The sequence below is a fragment of the Convolutriloba macropyga genome, chromosome 2 (assembly GCF_964194025.1).
Source record: "Convolutriloba macropyga chromosome 2, txConMacr16.3, whole genome shotgun sequence".
NCBI classification, from domain to species: domain Eukaryota; kingdom Metazoa; phylum Xenacoelomorpha; order Acoela; family Convolutidae; genus Convolutriloba; species Convolutriloba macropyga.
Window position 1 is genome coordinate 39,780,851 of NC_134469.1, and position 20,985 is coordinate 39,801,835.

At 35.4% G+C, this 20,985-nt stretch overlaps 1 protein-coding gene across 1 annotated transcript in view; it reads left to right on the forward strand.

Annotated features, from left to right (window-relative positions):
• LOC142334901 (uncharacterized) overlaps positions 1-20,985 on the forward strand; it is a 235,711-nt gene that overhangs the window by 12,751 nt on the left and 201,975 nt on the right. Inside the window, exons 4-8 of the mRNA XM_075383229.1 lie at positions 11,484-11,615; positions 12,027-12,158; positions 17,103-17,228; positions 17,716-17,847; positions 18,263-18,394. Of these exons, the coding sequence (XP_075239344.1) occupies positions 11,484-11,615; positions 12,027-12,158; positions 17,103-17,228; positions 17,716-17,847; positions 18,263-18,394 (654 nt within the window). The remainder of the gene's footprint in view (positions 1-11,483; positions 11,616-12,026; positions 12,159-17,102; positions 17,229-17,715; positions 17,848-18,262; positions 18,395-20,985) is intronic.

Sequence of the window (20,985 nt, forward strand, 5' to 3'; positions counted from 1 at the left end):
GCCCCCATACAGCCCTCGGTGCACCCCCTTTCTAGCTACTGGCGCACAACCGCTCGCTGAAAACACGCAAATTTATAATACTATTTTGCACAATTTTTTCAAGCCTTTTGATTTTTTTTGAGCCCTATGTGTAAAAGAACCTCCTCTAGGATTTAATAATGGGTTAATGCATAGCTTTTAGTGGTAATGGAATGGTTTCAACTTTTTAACATCACGAATTTTAGCATGTTTTTGAGAAAACGTGCATTTTTTTCAGATTTTTTGACATCTATATTTCCTTATTCAGGTCTTTCCGGATCCAGGGGCACGAAATCCAGGGGGTTTGATGATAAGTTACTGACAAATTGTTATTGGCCATAGAATAGTTTTTCAATTATTTAGTGTCACAAATTTTAGCAATTTTTTGATAAAACTTGCTTTTTATCAAGTTTTTCAAAAATATTTGTAGTCTTTTAGGATTTTCAACCTCAGGAGCCTCCTCTAGGGTTTAAAAACAGGCTACTGTATAATTTCTAGATGCGATGGAATGTCTTGCAAGATTTTAACATCACGTTTTTAGCTTTTTTGACAATTTTTGCCATTTTTCAATTTTTTGTCGTTTATAGTCATTATTCAGGTTCTTTCATTCTCAAGTGTCAGAAATCCTCCGTTAGGATTTGATAATAAGTTATTGGAAAATTTTTGTTGGTCATGGTCTGATTTTCAACTTTTTAATGCAAGTTTTTTTAGCAATTTCTCTTTTTTATAAAACTTGCAATTTTTTAAGTATTTTGGGAATTTTTTTGTCATTTCTTAGGTTTCTCTACCCTCGTAATCTCTCTGCCACGGAACCTCTTCTAAAGTTTTATATTACGTTACTGCATAGTTTATGAATGGAATGGATTCTTTTCTAGATTTTAATATAACAAATTTCAGCAATTTTTCAAAAGATTTGCAATTTTTTCTTGTTTTTGAATTTTTTCCCGTGCCAGGGGCCCTGGAATGTCCTCCAAGGTTTAATAATAAGCTGCTGCATAGTTTCTAGAGTTATTGGAATGGTGATAAATATTCCTCATGTCTCCAGTTTTAATAATTTTTGAATAAAATTTAAAATTTTTTCAAATTTGTGCAACAATTTTATGTTCCAAGTGTATGGATCTTTATGAGTCAGTGAAACCAGTTTAGGCTTGAAACAGGGATACTGGATAGTCTACTGAGACAATGAAGTGGTTCTTAAGATTTTAATATCTTGAATTTTGGAAACATTTTGTTAAAATTTGCAATTGTTTGCCAAATTTTTCAAAATTTTGTCCTTTTCTGAGTTTAACGACCATTACTGGCCACCAAAACTTTTAAAGTCTTGAAGGGGGGTTATTTGACAGAATTTTTTTAGACAAAAAAACTTTCATAGCTTTTTTACTTCGAAGTTGATTTTTTTAATTTTGCCTTTTTCAGTTTTTTTCTTTATAATTTATTGACTAACAAGGCTAGAGATCTAGAAGTTGCAGAGTCGAATCCCATCAGGGAAAATGTTCCTATCTCTCCTTCTCTTTCTTTCGTTTACTGTTGTTTCCTTCTCTTTCTCGTTCACAGTTTTTCTCTCTCTCGCACTCTCTGTCTCTCTCTCTCTCTCTCTCTCTCTCTCTCTCTCTCTCTCTCTCTTGTTGATGCCGCGCTTCAGCTGCTGTTGTGGCGTAATGTCATCATCTCTGGTCCTCATTAACAATGAGTTATAGTAGAAATGTTTTTTTATCATAAATGACCTAACAGGCACTTTTTCGGAAATCATTGTTAATTGCTCTCAAAAGCAATTTGTAGTAAATATATTAATCCTGTTTGTCTCAGGATGCAATTTTTCGCTTGGCAGATTTTTTGTCTGACCCATTTGAGTTTCGTTCAGCAACGGAATAAAAAAGTGGCACCCAGTTTGCATCAAATTCTCTTAGAGCCATTCAGCCCATCAGCCTTGAAGTATGCTATTAACAAAAACTTTTGGAGTCTTATACTAATTGTGTGAATGGCCGTTCTTAGAAATTGATCCAACACCCCCACCCACCCACCTCCCCTACCTCAGTCCCTCAAACCACTTTCGCGCCCGCTCGGCGGTGCATCTCCACTGCGCGCACCTTACGCCCTTCATTTAATCTGACGCCAGCCCTTAATATGACGCTAGCCCAACTGCTCGCCGGTCGTTTGAGAGCAATTCGCCCGACGTTAGTCGGTTATATTTTTAAGACTATTTCGTACTATCAATTCCTGTTTTTTCTTACATAAGTTTTATCCGGATATTATTTATCGTTCCTGTTTCAGTTTTGAAAATTGAAAAAAAAAGAAAAAGCAAGGGACCAGAAAGACGCATATTTGAAAAAGAGGAATAATTTTTCTCCAGGAGACTCTTTTGGATTTCTGCAGCGCAAACAGTGGCTCTCAGAAGTTCCTAAACGCTATCTCAAGCAATTAAAAAAATACTGAAAAGAAGGCGAATCAGACTCTCTGAGGAGGGGATGCGACTAAAGAAGACGAAACAGGAAAATTTAAAGAACTGCAAATTTTTCAAATTTTACATTTACTAGTTTACATTTACTATTTTAATTAACTTTTTAATCAATTTTAATTAAAGTTCTAAACACTGCATTCTAAATGTTGAAATTTTTATCAGATGCCGTCAGAATAATTTTTATTTTTGTTCGTGGACTTTGAAATCATTGTACGTCCTTTTGGAACAACACAAACTGTTTTTAATAGCTGCAAATCAATAGCTGGGGCTATTATAGTCCTTCTTGTAGTTTTTCTACAGTTCGAAGAATTTGAATTGTTGGAAGCGCTGTCTTTTCGTGATTCGAAGAGGACTATTGTTGGAGCGTCTTTTTATCAATTTGTTTGCATCTACTTTTTATCTATCTTATTTACAATAGGTTGTAACAGTCAATAACGCACGTGTATATTAAGAATTTAGGTCAAACAGCTGTGCCGATTTTCTGATCATGGCACGTTTTTGTGAGAGAACGAGAAAAGTGGGCGTGAAAATGTTTTGACCCACTGAACAAAGTTTTTTTTATCAAGGTCGGCTTTTTAGGCACTTTTTTCGGTTTTTCTTTACTTCTTGAATTAATGTGGTGTTTCTCAACCATATTAATAGGTAACTGTACCCCCAAGAATTTTTGACCATCTCAATCATTTAGCAGAGTTTTACGTTCGATATTGAGCTAATTGTGGTTTTTTAGCCTTTTATTGTTTTTTGCATTCTTTTTCATGTTTTCTTTAATTTTGGGCAATTTTTTTGGCTCAAAGTAGTTTTTATATCGGTTTTCGTGGCCTTTCGATTTCCTTAGTATCAAATTTATTTTGCGTTACTTGACAAAACAATACAAAACTGAGAAAAGTTTCTATTTGTTTCTGTGTCTTCTGGCTCCTCAATGAATAAGCAGGAACTTTTCCTTGAGGTCGGTTTGCTGAGAACAGTTATTGAGACTTCGCAAGTTTTATTGACCAATATTATAAAATTAAATATCATTTTTAATTTTTGTCCCTCAATTGTTTTCTGTTTGTCCGGTTTTTTGTCCGGAGATATATATTGGTGGTTATGTTTTCCAGTCGTTACATACTCGTTTGTCTAACGCAATTAAATTTTTGCCGACTTTTTAATATATTTAATGCTTTTGGAGTTGTAGCTTATGAAATGTTTACAGGTGATTTTTTTCTTATTGACTTGTTTTTTGCATTATAATTTGTTTTTTAAGTTTAATGTTGCAATTTGAATGGCATAATTAAGGTAATAGTTCTGTCAGTTAATGGTTTGCCTGGGTGTTAGTTAAATTTATTTGTAAGTAATAAGTTAGTTTTGTTTTAAAATCAAAGTTAGTTTTGATTTGTAAAGTCACATTAGAGTGATGATTTTGCCAAGCTAAAACAGTAAGTAGAGCTAGTGGCTCTACAGCGTAAATTTTTTTTTTCACTTTAAAGTAGAATGAGAAAATTGGGTTTAAACAATAATTTATTAATTCTCCATCGATAACCGAATCTGATTAATCATTGGCATCCACACAAACATGTCCACCAACCGCTGCATCAACTTTGGCACCTTCACGTCAAAAACGAAGACAATTGATTAAACAACAACAAATACAGAACAAATCGATTGTATCTACGATCCAAAAAGCAGCCACCAATCAAAATGTAGAGTCCGATTTTACAGTAGGCCCCTGTTCGCCAGTACAATCATTCCCAACTCAATACTAAATCTCTCCAAATTATGAAGGACCCGAAACATCAATGACAGTTGGCGAGGCGGAACGCATCTACGAAAGCGACTCTGATTAAACTCTTTACAAACATAGTATTATTTATAGTAACCAGTACATATTTCATCAATTTTCTGATCAACTACTTCGTTGTTTATTTTTGTTGAGGGGGAAATGTGATATAGTATACATTGGGCCATTGATATTGTAGTGCAAAATCCCCTAATTTTACTTAATCTTTGATTTTGTTCATTTTCATTATTTTATTTTAATTTGTTCAAATTCTGTTTGAAGATCAAATCTTCCTCATTCATGCTTGTTAAATTTGTTTATCTAATTTTGAGAAATAATTGTCTTTTCATACTGTCTAGTCATCCTGTTTGCCGCAACTTTCCAATTTTAGTTTTGATCAAATTGCTGATCACAATTTGGTTGTTTTATTTAATTCATTCTCCTCGAATCTGAATTCACGTTTAGTTGTCTCTTTTCAATCCGAATTCCGTTACGCGAATCACTCAATTTCACAATACCAGAATAAGCCTACTTTCGCTAAGCGAAATACTAGTCTAGAAGTTAACGCTGAATTGGCGACGCTAATATCACTCCAAAGTGAAACTCAGAAAGACGGATTTTCAAAGCACAAATTTAATAGTAAAATCGCTCCGCGAAATCACTAATACTCTTGTAACACAAGTATCTTAAATTCGCTCCGCAAATCAATTCGACTACAGTAAACGATTTCTGTACGACATGGCGCAGTCAGCTCGTGAATCCCGAAAAACCACGCTGTCAATATAGCAATTTTGGGAACGGCCTACATCAGATACTCCAATACGTGGGAGAAGTGGCCCATTCAAGTAAAACTGGCAATTCTTGCAAGAAAGAACATAACGCTGGACACGCTCATACAACCAAAGCCAACACATGTACGACTACCGGTCGAGCCGAAATATGAAATGGCCATCAAAGATGCAACAGAGGATACGGAATGAAATCGACGAATCCGGAATAATCAATTGAAGCTTCAATGGGAGTTGAAATGCCAAAAAAAACGGAGGCAGGCGTTTGGTGTGGCGAGCGACCATGGTCTCTATGTGACCAAAAGTGTGTTTAGCTCCTGTATCTCGGTATCGGAACGGAAGGAAGACGTCTTCTAACACAAAAATTTCCCCATGATAACATCTGCGATCTCACTACCCTCAAACTTTGGGAGATGATGAAAATAGCTTTCATACGACCCAGAAACATCACTTTTGATCGCTATGTGTTTTTCTCAAAGAAGCAGAAAAACGGTGAAACTGTAGAACAATTTTACAGCATTTTGAAAGAATTAGCGGAAAATTGTGATTTCGAAAATCGAGAAGAGTCGATAATCAGGGAGATCTTCATCACGAATATGTTGGATGACCATATTCAACGGGAAATCCTCCGTGACACAGTAGAACCAGAAAGAGCTCTCAATATAGCTGTCAATCTGGAGATGGGTCATCAAAGTCAACAACGGATCTCATCAAACAACAACAATAACAGCGCAACTGGCAGTACAGTCAATGCTATACAATCTTTCAATAGATTTCGCGGCGCGAATACACACGGAAATCAATCAAGCAGAACTACACTCAATCGAGCAGCGATTGGCCAGTGTAGAGGTTGTGGTCAAATTTGGACTCCAACACATCGTCAGGTTTGATCTGCTCTGGGTAAGAAATGCAATCATTGTGGTCTACTCAATCATTTCGCAAAGGTATGTCGGAAAAAATGAAATAATACACGAAACTCTCGTCAAGATAATCGCATCATTAATGTAAAAAATTCAAACTGCAGATCAAAATACACAATCGGAGAATCAACATGTTAATTATATAAACTATAAAGAACAATTTAATTCTGATTACGATTCCTCAGACGATAATTATGTTGCGATGGTGGAAAACCTTAATACACCATCAATTGCACTGCAAAACATGACGATAACAATAGAAAATACGGATTGCCATTTGCACCTCGATACTGGTAGTGGCTGCACAATCATAAATATGTCACTTGCCAAGGAAATAATGTTAAATTGCATGCAAGCAAAATGGTCGGAGGAAAAACCACTCGAACTCAAATTTTTTTCTAACGACATAGTTGAAACACTCGGAACAAAAAACGCCACTTCGTTGTAAAAATTGGAAAATTCAAAAGCAAAAATCACGGTAGTTGCGGACGGTTTTAGACCCATTCTTGGACGTGACCTCTTTGATCAATTGGGAATAACTATTTCACAAAAGCCTTGCCCGAACACTGAGATAAACAACGTTGAAAATCCTTGTGCAATAAAAAATCTTTCGCAAAAGAAATTCCGGAATTAATTCCAAGAATTGAAAAATCGAAACATCATACTGTCAACTCAAAATTTCATAGAAATTATCGTGTTAACACCAAAAAGGGAGAAAAGTAACGATCTATCTTCAAGCAAAAGTAAAGATAGAACTCGAGAAATTGTTAAATGAAGGACTTATAGAAAATTTAACAAATTATTCTGACCAGTTTTTCATATCTCCAATAGTTATAACAGTCGAAAAAGACCAATCAATCAAAATCGCCTTAGAATCCAAAATCTTGAACAAAGCTATTCACAAAAATAAGTACCAGATGTCGAATATCGATTCTCTAATTCAAACAATTTCACAAACACTGTCAACCGCACCGCAAGAAACGGTTTATTTTACGACACTTGATTTGCAGTACGCGTATAGCCAATTAAATTTACATAGTGATACGGCACGCTATTGTAACTTTAATCTTGTAAGCGGAGATATGACCGGCACTTATCGCTCCAAAACGGGACTTTACGGACTAACGAATTTCAAAAAGCAATTGATTGTACACTCACCGGCCTAACAAAAACATTCTGTTTTCTAGACGATATACTGATAGTACGTAGAGGCAGAATTGAACATCATCTCGATCTCGTACGCAATTGTCTAATAAAATTAGATCAAGAAAATCTTCGAATCAATCTCGCAAAATGCTATTTTGCAAAAGAAAAAATTCAATGGCTCAGGCACAACATCACGCAAACAGGCCTAACACCATTATCCAATAAAACTGATGCAATCGAAAAATTATCATCACCCACAAATCTCAAAAAATTACGATCCTTTATGGGAACAGTACTTCATCTGGGAAAAATTTATTCCTAATCTATCTTAATTGTGTTATCTAATTAGACCTCTTCTTAAGAAAAACACAAAATTTTTCTGGACAGATCACCATGAAGAACAATTTAAGCTGATAAAAACGAAGATTGCCGAAACAACGGAAAATAAGCATTTTAATCCCGATCTAGAAACACGTATAAAATGCGACGACTCTCGTAATGGTTTGGAGTGTGCACTTGAGCAACGAACTCCAAACGGCTGGCACACCGTAGCGTTTGCGTCACGATTTTTAAGTTCAGTAGAAGATCGTTATAGCATTATTGAGCTAGAACTATTGGGTGTTTTATGATCTGTCGAACTTTTCCAGTATTACCTTTATGGTAAACCATTCACAGTGATAACGGATCACAGAGTTTTGGTATCAATAATGAGAGAACATATCTTATAATAGTTTACAAATCTACAAACAGAGTTAACAAATCTTATAATAGTCGTCTAACACGTTGGGTCGATAGACTATAACCTTTTGACTTTACAATTGATCATCTTCCCGGATCAAAAATGGGACTGGTCGACTATATCTCACGCGAACCACAGCAAAAAGCCGTTAATATTTCTGCTTATGATGAGCAATTCATAGTTTCTAAATTGAACGCGATTAAACGCAGCGCGAAACGCTTTTTGTTAAATGCAGAAAATTATATCGATTTTGCGGTGCGAAATCCACTTATAAAACAAGCCTCAAATACTCCGCATTCCACAAATTATGCAATGAATTTGCACCGTGAAATCGAGAATATTCTGCGATTGCGGAAAATGACAATACAATTAACAAATTAACACCAAATAACTTAATTTCTAATACCCAAATCGAGAAGGCAAACTTTCCACGCCCGCTTTTTGCCTTAGATCAATCCACAAATCAGTCGAATAGAAATCTCAATAATTTCCAACGAGTTGCCAGCCAATTCCAAAACGTTTTAATGATGTCGAACTCAGACGAAGAAACCCTCATGCAATTGAAACATTCCAAACCATCCAAAGTACGGTTTGCTAACGAAGCAGGCCCATCCACAGCTCTCTCAGTGCCCGCAACACAATCTACCCCAAACGCGGACACTACAACCGTTACTTCGCCGTCCACAGATGACTTGTATACGGAGCGCTTCAACTTTGCTTTGTCAAAGACATTTTCCAGTACTCTGATGGCGAGCCTCACATCAAAGGACGCAATTCTCAAGGAGATCAGGGACTGTGTACTTACAGAAAACTAAGATAGGTGACGACAAATAAGCCATTACATCCATAGTTGTTGGAAGGATCTCCATTTCAAAAACGGATGTGTGTGCATAGACCATCGCATCGCCATTCCCAACTCAATTAAAGAAGCTCATGTGGAAGCGATACATGCCACACATCCAGGGAGTTGGGGGATGACGGACATGGCAACACATGCATGGTGCCCGTTCATGCATCGTGACTTCATCACAAAAACGGCAAAAAGTAACTCTTGCGTCAAAATTGGTAAAAATTTAAAATCTATTATTCCTGCTAGCAAATGCGCACCATTAAAATTGTGCAAAGTACCAAATGAGGAAATTCAAATTGATTTTGGTGGATCTATAATGAAAAAAATCAAGAAGTCTATTTTCTTGCATGTATAAATCGATTTTTTAAATTTCCAACAGCGGAGGTATTTGATAGAGCAAATGCAGATAATATTTTGAAATTCCTTCAAGAATATGTTTTGCTACACGGAATACCTCGTTCGATTAGATTAGGTCAAGCGCGGTGCCAAACTGGTCAACAAATTAAAGCATTTTGTAATCATAATAATATACAATTAATTGAAGCCCAAATACATGACCACAGAGCAGTTGGACTATTTGAGAGGCTAATTCAATAAAGAGTCGCTTAGCTTGTATTAAAAAGGTGGCGCGAAATCAATTTAATTTGAAAGCATCAATGAACTATATTATTTATCAACTACGTATCTGTCGCCAAAAGACTATTAATATCTCACCGTTTGATGCACATTTTGGTAGAAAAGCGAATACTCCACTAAGTAATATTTCAACCAAACCTGATCCAAGTAGTCTCACATATAAACCAATTTTAACAAAATATTTAGACATGGAGACAGTTCATTGGGAAGAGTTGATCTCGGAGGACCATTGGGACACGGAAACTAGAAGTGACATCGAACTAGAAGCAAACAGAGACCGACTAAGCAAAGATGCGGTTCAACGAAGCAATGCAGATCCTGATATGGATTCCTAAGTTATCCCGAATCCAGATTTTGGTCTGGCAGTACCCAGAACTGAGGCCTCGTTAACAGTAATATTAACGAAGAAAAAACCTAAAAGTAAAAGATCCGAGAAAAGTCTGGACGGTCTTTACGACTTTACGAGGTTTTGGTGCCTGGATCATCGGTATTTAAAACAGATGCCTACGTCAGTAATAAAGGAACCGGGGAAACGTGAAGTCATCATTAGAAACTCTGATTTGGCTAAATTTGGAACCAAGGCAGAGAGACAAACAGATTTGCAAATTTATGGCAACAGAAGACCAAAAATACCATCAGGAAAGATCACCGAAGATCTTATAAACCAGCATGCAAGAGAGGCAAGATGGAAGTTAGAGGGCAATAAAAAGATGAAACACAAGAAAAACGCCGATGATATGAGCGCAGTCTCTTCAATCCATTCAAATGTCACAAGAGCGTTGCGAGTACGAATGCCAGTAAAGCCGAATAAAAGCCTGGTACCCGCACCGCCACAGCCGTCAACAGAGAGTGTAGTCGATTTCTCACCGCTAATTGCATTACCACATGCTTCTATAGTAATCGCGGAGCCCCCAACCCGACCCAAGCGAAAGGCAGCAACTAAAGCTACTGAAGCATTACAACCGACTCATAAAAGAAAACGCTCCTCTCCATCGATAACCGAATCTGATGAATCATTGGCATCCACACAAACATGTCCACCAACCGCTGCATCAACTTTGGCACCTTCACGTCAAAAACGAAGACAATTGATTAAACAACAACAAATACAGAACAAATCGATTGTATCTACGATCCAAAAAGCAGCCACCAATCAAAATGTAGAGTCCGATTTTACAGTAGGCCCCTGTTCGCCAGTACAATCATTCCCAACTCAATACTAAATCTCTCCAAATTATGAAGGACCCGAAACATCAATGACAGTTGGCGAGGCGGAACGCATCTACGAAAGCGACTCTGATTAAACTCTTTACAAACATTATAGTATTATTTATAGTAACCAGTAGATATTTCATTAATTTCATTAAGAGTATTAGTAATCCGCGAAATCACTAATACTCTTGTAACACAAGTATCTTAAATTCGCTCCGCAAATCGATTCGACTACAGTAAACGATTCTTGTACGACACGTCATCCAGATTTTTGTTGCGACCAACTTCACGGTCAATTCAAATCAGCTTTTTGGTCACTTATTTATGCAATTTCGACTGAGTTGCGTGTGTGGCGTAATTTTTCCATTTTGGTTGTGCAAAGTTATTTGTTCAATTGGTTGATCAAGTTTTTCGATCTCATACTTTTCTCATTGCTTGAGTTCAAGGAGATGAGGTGAACTGAGTGTGTGTCACTCTATTTGAAGGTTATGTTAGAGCTCATAAAATCCAGAGAAATGTCTTGTTCGGTCTTCTTTTTCTTTATTTTTGTAGACTGCATATCTAAGAAGCTACCGGGCCTTTTTTCTGGCAATCTGTCAGTTATGTTTTAAAGCTCAAGGCTGATTCATAACGCTATATAGCTTTGTCTATCGAGTTTTGTCTACCAAATTCCGCCTGACATCTCGAACCTCTACACGATTCTCAATGAATGCAAAATTTGTTCAGCCACTTTATCAGGGTCATATAACCTGTAAATGAAGTGATAGAGCAAAGTCTTCTATTTACACTCTTTTTCTTTTGTCTAAAAATATTTACGACTTTTTAGCTCAACCTGCAATTTTAAATGGCACTTGTTTCAACAATTCTGCTGAATTTGTTGTTTCTTATTTTTGAAATTAACAAAAATCCCAAAACGGGTGCCAACTCTAATAGTTATTAGCTCTGTCTTTTTATGTTTAGACATTAATGAGTGCGTGGTCTCTTCTGGAATCTGTGGAGATGACTCCACTTGCTCTAACAGCAAAGGCAACTACTCATGTGCTTGTAACTCTGGCTACAAATCACCCAACGGATCTCACCACGACTGCATTGGTAACTCCACTCCCTCCCATCACAAATCAATTCTTTCGCTTATAAACTGAACACTTATAGAGCACTCAATTACTGGGAGAGGGGGGGGGCTTGGATGATAATGAAAAACAGTCAAAAGTCATATTCTATTTCTTACTAGTAATACTAACGTTTTGTGTTGTAAGTAGCAGTATTCTAACTAAAACTGTAAATTTTTTCATTTTGAACGGCCAAAGATTTTATTTAAAGCATCATTTGACCCAAATTTAACCAACTTTGTAAGTTATTTTTCTTTGATAAAATCCCTACGCTGAAAATAACGTCTTATTTGACAAACTCAGTAGACTACATTGTTAGTTTCACTGATCCGTGCATAGATCAGCAGATCCGAACCAAACACAGATTTCTTATCTGATTTGAGCTTTGATTTAGATATTGACGAGTGTGTAGAGTCTGACAACATCTGCGGAGACAATTCCACCTGTACTAATGAGCCAGGATCACATGATTGCGAATGCCACGATGGATTCTTCTCTGCCAACACTCTGGACAACGACTGTGCCGGTACTGAAATATTTTTTAGCTCAGCGAGGATAAAACCAGAAGTCAAAATGCCAGAAGTTCCTATTTACATATTCTGGAGCCGGCTTCCATAAACTTTCGTCCTTTTAAAACCTGCAAGTTGCGTGTTTTCAGTAATGGTTAAGTAACTCTGTTTGAAGTCACTGAGAAATTCTGGCGTTTATCGAGAACCGCGATATTAAGTCAGAATTTCGAAGTGACTTCTGCAGAGTCACTTAACCATGCTTAAAACACGAAACGCGCACGTTTTAAAATGACGAAAATCAACGGAATTCAACTTCTGGCTGAGTAGCGACTTCTGGCATTTTGACTTCTGGCAATGCAAACTTTCGGCATTTTAAAATCTGCACGTGAGTGTTTTAAGCAAGGTTAAAATACGCACGTGCACGTAATGAAATGCTGAAAGTAGACAGTGCCAGAAGTCAAAATGACAGAAGTCGCTATATACATATCCAGAACTTCATTTTCATTCACTTACTTGATCTTAAAACGTGCAAGTGAAACGCGTTGGAGCAAGGGTTTGTGTTTGACTCGGCAGAAGTCACTTCGAAGTTCTGACTTAACATCTCGAACCGCTAAACATTTCTCGATAAACACCAGATGTTCTCAGTGACTTAAGGCAGACTGACGTAACCTCTACTTCCACAGTCTGCCCAGACTTTACATCAGCTTGGTCAACTGCCAATGTAAGTGGAAATAGCTTGGGTCATAATGTCGTTCTTTAAGTGACACAATCCAAAACTTGACAAATGACTTCACAAAAAATAGTATTTTATCAATATTGTCTTGGAATCGTTTCAAAGAAAGCTTATTGTTAATCGTTTTTAATAGCCGCGTCCTCAATTCCAGGCGGCTATTATTGTGCTCCTAATTTTTTTGTCGTCTAACAGATTTTGGTTTCGTCTTACCCAGACTTTTAGGACTTTGATGACTTTTCATGACTTTGAGCTTTCAAAACGGGATAAACAGGTAAAGCTCAGCGGGCATCAAGTTTCATTAGAGGCCCTTAGCTGCGTTAAATAGTCCTTCAACTACTTAGAGTGGTAAAGTTACTGGGAACTTGCCTCACTTATAAATAATAACTTGTGAAATCACTTAATGAACTTAAAATTTTACGACAATTTAATATTTAAAGATCAATAGTGTGCATCTAAGTATTGCCAGACGTATTTTCCCTAATTCTTGAGTATTAGAGTCTTGAGTTTATGGTTGTTAATATTTTTTTGAAAAAACTCCCTTAGGGCTTTTTCCTTATAGAGCGTATGTGTCTCATAAAAATGACAGACTGGATCTAACCCAAAATGTCTAATGGTCTATTAAGGGACTGGTGGTCAATATGTCTATCTTTTCAGTTGCTTCAAATTCATGGAAGGCCTGAAGCGTCTATCGCGGCTATTTTCCGGCAATCTGCCGGCTATGTTTTGATGAGCAATCAGTCCGGGAAGATTGTAGTGAGGCAGTGTGTAAATTTATGAATCTTCAGTGAAATTTACGAAAAGCAAAGAACTTAAAAGGCTAGTAACCGTCTCGTAAGATATTATATTCCTTATATGATATTCCTTATAGGAAATCTCGTGATCTTTCGAGCTTAGTATTACTGTTCTTTTTAGTTCCTCTCGAACGAAGTTTGGAGCAATTATCATAATTAAGTTGGTCTTTTTCTCTCAAGAGCTCTCATAGTCAAGCCATTTTTACGCTCTTGACTTTTTCCTTTTATTTGATTTAAATTTCTCTCTAATTCATAAGTGTCAGCAACTGAACTCAATTGGCGGGAGTTTACTACTAAAATTCAATTGCAAAGTAAAGTGCGCTAAAATTGGTGTCCGTTTTTTACTTTAAATTTTATTAGTTGTCATGCTATAGTGGTATATAAAGACTTCTAATGACGTTACTTCTATGTTTGAAGCTGCGTTTTGGAGGACGTTAAATACCGCACGCGAAAGGACGTGTGTGGGTATATCTACAGAACGCAATTCAAAAGTTGATCAAGAATTTAGAGGAATTTTTGTTCATGCATCATTCTGAGATAAAAAAGAGCGAGAAAAGTAGGCTTCAAAAAATTTTCGCTAAACGAGAAAAATTTTTGATCACGTTTGGCTTTTCCAAAGTAATTTTCATTCCAGTTTGAACCTATTTTTTTCGGATAGAAATGTCGGTGTCAATTATCTAAATTTGTTTTAGATAGCCAGGAAGCCCTTTTGACCATTCGACAAAAAAATTAAATAGCTCAAAAATTCGCCTTTTAGGGTAATTTTTGAGCTATTTTTTCCATTTTGCCATGTCACGTTTTTTGTCATTTTTTGTAATATTATTCCCTTTTCTATTTTATCTGGGGGGAGTTTTGGTTAAACGTAGTGGTTCTACTTGCTTAGTGGTCTTTCGATCTAATAGATTTAATTTTTGCGTTGTGTTCCTTAACAAAATGTGGTAATTTTAATCTAAGTTTAGCCCATTTTGTCTCTTTTTTGCCTATCTCTTTTGAATTAGGATCTTGGCAAGAACTTTTCGTGTTCACTTTTTAACATCGCGTTGTTTTGTAGGTAGTAGTGCTAAGCTAAGGTTTGACAGTTCAAGTTATTAAAAAAAATTATTAAGGAGTTCTCAAAATAATCATCAAGATGTCGTTTTTTAATTTTTTGGATTTTTTGGATGTTTTTTTGGAGCTTTAATTTTGTATTTTTTTCTTCAACTTTCCTCGGTTTTCTGTATATAGCGATTCTATTGTTTTTTTTAATATGAACAGGCAGTTATTGACTGTTTATTTTTTAAGTTGCGAGTTTTTAGCAATGGTGGTTTGGCTGGCTTAACTTGGAGTGAAATATTAGTTTTTCCAGATATTTCTTTGCATTTCTCATGTTATCTTTCCTAATATTTTTTGAAATTGATTATTAGTTTTGATTTGTAGGCTCATTTTGTTCCTTGAGTAATTGAATAGTGTCCAAAAAATGTGTACTACAATTCGGCTCTGGAGTTTTACGGCTATCTTTTTTTTACTTCGTCGCTTTTTCGCTGCTTTTTTGACATTTTACGCGAAATCTCGTAGCCACGTGACTTATTCAGAGTAGTTTCCGTTTTCACACAGACTGCTTAAAATTGCTAAAAAGCAACAGTCGCTCTGCAAAGCAGTCAAAATTGAACAGAATAACTATGAAAACACTGGAATTAAAAATAGAAACGGGAGAAACCCATAAAGCCCAATTTTAGATGCCCGCTACTTGATGTTTGTTCTCATAAGTCATAATTACCATCTCTAATGTTTGGTACTCAAAAGCGACAATCATGACTTCTGAATCATCATGAGTCCAATTAGGTAAAAAAGGAGTTAATTGGGCAAAAAGTTTGCACGGTAACCGAGATGGCTCCTCGCTTTAATTTTTGTTGGTGATAAAAAGCCTGAGAGCGAAAAACGGAATACTTCATAATTAATGTAGAGTAGGTATGTAGATGTGAAACTTAAGAATTTTGCAGATCAAAAACACCGAAGCGTTGCAAAAATTTAACAAAGATTGATGAAAAACTTGAACAAAAATTCTTTTCTAATTTGTTTTTTTTTCTCCTAAAATCGGTGCTTCCTGGCATATAGTTTTAACGTAAATGATGTTTAGTAACATTAATTTTTTCTTGAATTAAGCAGATTTTCTCAAATAGTGAATTTTAAATTGACAATTTAGTATTAAAGCTATTGGGCGCGCCAAGCAGCGAACAGTTTATCTGATTGAGTGATTATCTAGTCCGATAACTGTTCCATCGATTTAGAACTAGATGTTTCTTTCCCCAATATCTCACATAATTTTCGTTATTTGTTCGTTAGAATAATTGCTTGAGATGCAGAATAAATTTTCAAATTTTTTGGCAAATTTAGAACAAATCACTACAAATTTTGCAAAAACAACTATACCACGATGTCTCCGGTTTACAAATTTTGCGCACATGTATATGTAGTTTTGAAAGCATTTCATTTACTTTTAATTTTTTTGTCTTCTGCTCAATTTCTGTTGTTGCTGATTTTTGGTTTTGTCTATTAAATTAGTGTGTTATATATAATTCGAGAGCTGCAATTTTTACAAGCATTATAAGTTAATAAATAGCCAATGAGGAGAAATGGATGATTTTAAGAGTTCACTTAAACTTTTGTTATTCTATTTAAATTTTCAGTAGTAGAGAAATAGAGACGGTTTTAGGCTTGTTTTTCCAATAATTTCAAAAAGGAGTTATTTGCAAAGTGTACTAAGCAATTAACCTTTTGTTTATTTTTTGTTTCTGTGAACCTTTTGCAAACAAGAGAGAAAAATGGATTCTCATTTCTCAAATCTTTGTGTTGTTTTTTCAGTAGGAAGATTTCAGTAGGATTTCGGCAAGAGTCTCTTTTTATTTGTGCTAATTCTAAGTTTTTCTTAAAATTCATTGGTACTAACTCTATTGGATCTTTATGTTGTCAAAGTTCTTATCTTGTTTTATGATTTTCTAGACTTTACGCGTTTATATTAATAAACACATCTGGTAATGCAGCAACTGTGTTGGAACAACATATAACTGAACTATGAAGGAGTATAACTGAACTATGAAGCATCAAATTAATTATGAGGAAAACCTCAAAAAGCGTTGGTTTGCAAGGAAAATTTTTTTACTCGTCTAGAATGATTTTTGGGATCTGTTTATTTGTTTTTTTTGTGTGTTCAACTTTTGTCCGCGTTTATGAGCGGGGCCATTCTGTTCTCGTCCAAATGAATATTTTGTATTAGCTATTTTTCAGGGTAAACTCTGATTAATTTGCAAGAATTTTAGAGTCAACCGAAAAACCTGTAGTTAGCAATGAGACTGAATCAGTGCTGTATGTTTTGTCTAGCTTGCAGACATCAAGTATCCTAAAAAAAATTGTTGTTTATAATTTTGGGCGTAACTTCAGCAAGGGTGTTGCTGTTTTAGACATTGACGAATGCGCCCTGTTCCAATGTGGAGTGAATTCTTCTTGTACTAATTTGGAGGGCACTTATGACTGTGATTGTAATGTGGGATACTGGTCTCCTTCGAGTACACACGAGGACTGTATAGGTGAGTGGAGTAGAGATGGAGTTAAGGAGGCAGCTCGGAAGTTAATTAACACACAAGCAGACATCACTTAGCATTAAAGCGAACCTGAAGTGAAAACGACGACTTTCTACTCACACTTTGGAAAATAATAACCATCAATTATGGATAGCATAACTTTTGTTATGGTATCCATAATTTTATGATTGTCATCTGGCACAGTGGTTTCAAAACGCGGTCTATAATTAGCACAAAACACGATTCAATTGGTTCACGGATAATTTAACTAGAGTTTAAGTTCAAACGGCAGCAGGTAAGATCTGATCTAAAGAAGATTAACACACCACTACAATATCGAACTCCCTATTTTTAGACATTGACTGAAAAATGAAGTTGGTTAGTTCGTTCTTTGTCCCTATGTGGAAGTTAATACGTCTGTAAATGTTTCTCATAAACTCATTCGTCTGACACAGTTTTTATATCTTTTATTCAGCTTTGTTATTTTGTTCAGATATCGATGAATGCACAGTTGATGTGTTCATCTGTGGTTATAACTCTGAGTGTGGGAATAATGAGGGATCCTACTCCTGTGAGTGTGAAGTGGGATACGAGTCACTGGATGGGAGCAACAAAAACTGTACAAGTCAGTGCTTTTTATCACCATCTGAACTGGAAAGAAAAATAAATGCTTTTAAGAGTGCATAAATGAACATTTATGAAGAAGTTTTGAGGAAATCTGGTTTCTTTGGAGTATTAAGCTTAACTCACCGCACCGAGTATTAAAGCATTTACCGCACCTAATTATATCAGGTTAATTTCGACAACACTTCGACCCGGACGAGCGTTTTCGAGAGGAAGTGGTGTTAAATATTGCACTACGTATAGTTTTGTTTCTCATGTTATATCCGAAAGCACACAAACCGGAAATTGTGAAATCATAAAGAGCGTGAATATAGTAACTGCATTTTGGCAATGAATTTGGCTGATTGCTCTATACAATTATCATATTAGCGTTTTTGTTTATTTTGAGTGTCATGATTGTTTGTTTGTGTGTGTAGATGTGGAAGAGTGTCTGGTTACACCCCCAATCTGTGGTGCCTCATCTGACTGCAATGATACCATTGGCAGCTACCTGTGCCAATGTCACGAGGGATATGAATCCGAGACTGGGATTGATGATGATTGCACAGGTAGGATAGCCATAATGGTATGGATTTTAGTGATCATTTCATCAGCTGTAACGTTGCAACATTGATAAAAAAGTAAGTTGAAAACTTGAGATGCGTGTTTTCCTTTGTTGAAAGGAGGTTCGGTAATTTGCGTTTGCACGTAATGTTCTGGTCTACCTGATCCGCAGTTTTTCAAATTTTTGCCAATTATAGCCCAAATAGTGATTATTGAAGTTCGATTTTTTTTTACAAATTGAGTTCTGATTTTTTTTACATTAACAACAACACCAATGTCAGAATATCTTACTTCATTTTATTACATGATCAGCAACCATTCAATGTCAGAATTTGATGAAAAATTTTCGGCAAAAAAAGTTTCCAGTTAACACGATGAAAATTTTTGAAGGCGAATTGCAACAAAGCATTCGACTTGAATTCCGCAACAAAAAATATGTTTGGCATTTTCGGGCAAATTTTGGCAACCAAAAGTTCTTTTGCTTCTCCGACAAAACGTTCTCTTATTAAACAAACCTCAGACTTCGGAACAAAGGACTTAATCAATAACATTAAATTGCTGGTTTGTGTGCTAAGTATATAAAATGAAGTTTAAACAGAATTCTTTTGAAAGAAGGAAAAACAAGGAGGCTCGGTAATGTGCATTCGCACATTAAGTTCCGACCCCGCTCATCTACATTTGTCAATTAATTGTCTACCAAATGAAGAAGAGTTAAAAAAATTAACATATCAACATATCGTTCAACAAACTACTAAAAGAATAAAACAATCTACCTTAGGGGGCCTATGAGACCCGTGGCCACCATAAAATGACTACCAGAGAAAACGGCGATAAAAATCAAATAGTTACAAATATTAATTACGACCAAAACTCCTTGTCTCTTTTTTGAAAATCATTAATAACCAAATCAAAATGACATCAGATAAAATTTATACTAAGAAGATGTCCGGTACTTTTTTAGAACAAAATATGTGACTTTTCTTCAATGCCACTTGGTAACAAGTCGACAAGAAATGAGCAAAAGAGCAAAGTTTATTAAAAAGTTGCCTTTTTTTGAAAAGAATAAATTTCGAACTGATTAGAAACATTACGCATCAAATGAAATCATTAAGAGAGTCTTTCATACCTCCATAGAGAGCGATTTTGGCCATTCACTATCCAGGATATGTCATACGACTACAAAAAGTACGACAAATGCATGCAAAAAGAAAAATTTGCACGAAAAATTATGCACGAATGTGATGTCCCAGCCAATTCAATATTAAGTTGATCACTAAAATAAATAAAAATCTTTGTTTGCATTTTTTGCAAGTGACAACATTTGTAAATCAAATGACGCCTATTATTGTGATACTGTGAAAAGAAAACAAAAACCTACAAAACAGGGCGAAGATGCAAAAATCACGAATATTTTATGAAAATTGGTTGTACCAAGAACAAAGACCGTTTGAGGAAATTAAAACCGCTATGAAGCGCAAATTGTATATCAATAGATAAATAATATGTCTTGTCTATAGAGATGCTAAGCTACAACTTAACATCAATAAATATGGCAAATCTCAAAAATTTATCTCGTCTTTTTTAAAAAAAAAACAAATATTTTCAAAATTCATAGCCAGCAAAAGCTTTCGACTAGAAAAGTAGACAGTTTTTCCTGCATTTACTTGGAAAACTAATTGCGCCTGTTATCAGCCAGACAAAATTATGATAACATTAAATACAAGGTAAACTAATAAGTTTCACAAACAACTTTACGAAACCACAGTTTTGAAGTCATTAAATGTATTAAATATTATCCGCGAGGAAATAACATCTTCGTTTGCGTCTCCTTTAATCATCATAACGTCTTTTTGGAAAATTGACTATCACAAAATGACAACAAAAAGAACCACAAAAACTGAAAAGTATCTAGACTTCACAAAATTCTTCTGAAACAAATTGTCTAAGCCCTGAAGACATCATTTAAAACGTTTAAATAACAGAAAAATTATTGTTTAGAAAAACATTAAAAAGAGCTCTAAATAATGAGGCTAGGTTAAGAAAATGGTACAGCATTGTTAAATACGAAAAAAACGCAAACCAGAACAAAAACGAATAATTTGAAGAATACTATTACTCCTTTTTTAGAAATATAACTCGAAAGTCAAAAAAACCTTTAGCTATTTACCGATATCAGTTATTAAGTTCATTTATTCATCTATAGTTGGTCACTGAGACCTTTAATTACCCAATATTTGGCATATGACAACAAAAATTAACAACAAATAAAGGGTAAAAATAAAAAACTCTACCAAATTCTGCAAGAGAACGGTGTCGCAGCCCTTAAACCCATATGTTACGAAAACAATAAACATGTTCAGTTCCAAATGTTGTAAAGCTTGTTTCGGTTAGATTATTAAATAATGTGACATTTTACCAAAGAAACAAAAGCAACAGCAAAAATGGGCAATTATTCACAAAAAACACAAAATTTTGTATGAAAACTCGTAGTACTAAAAGCAAGAGAACATTCTGTTAAAACAAACGGCCACAGAATTAGTTTGTCTTCTATAAGGAGGAAAAGTTGACCTGTACTTATTGAGAATAAGCAAAATGT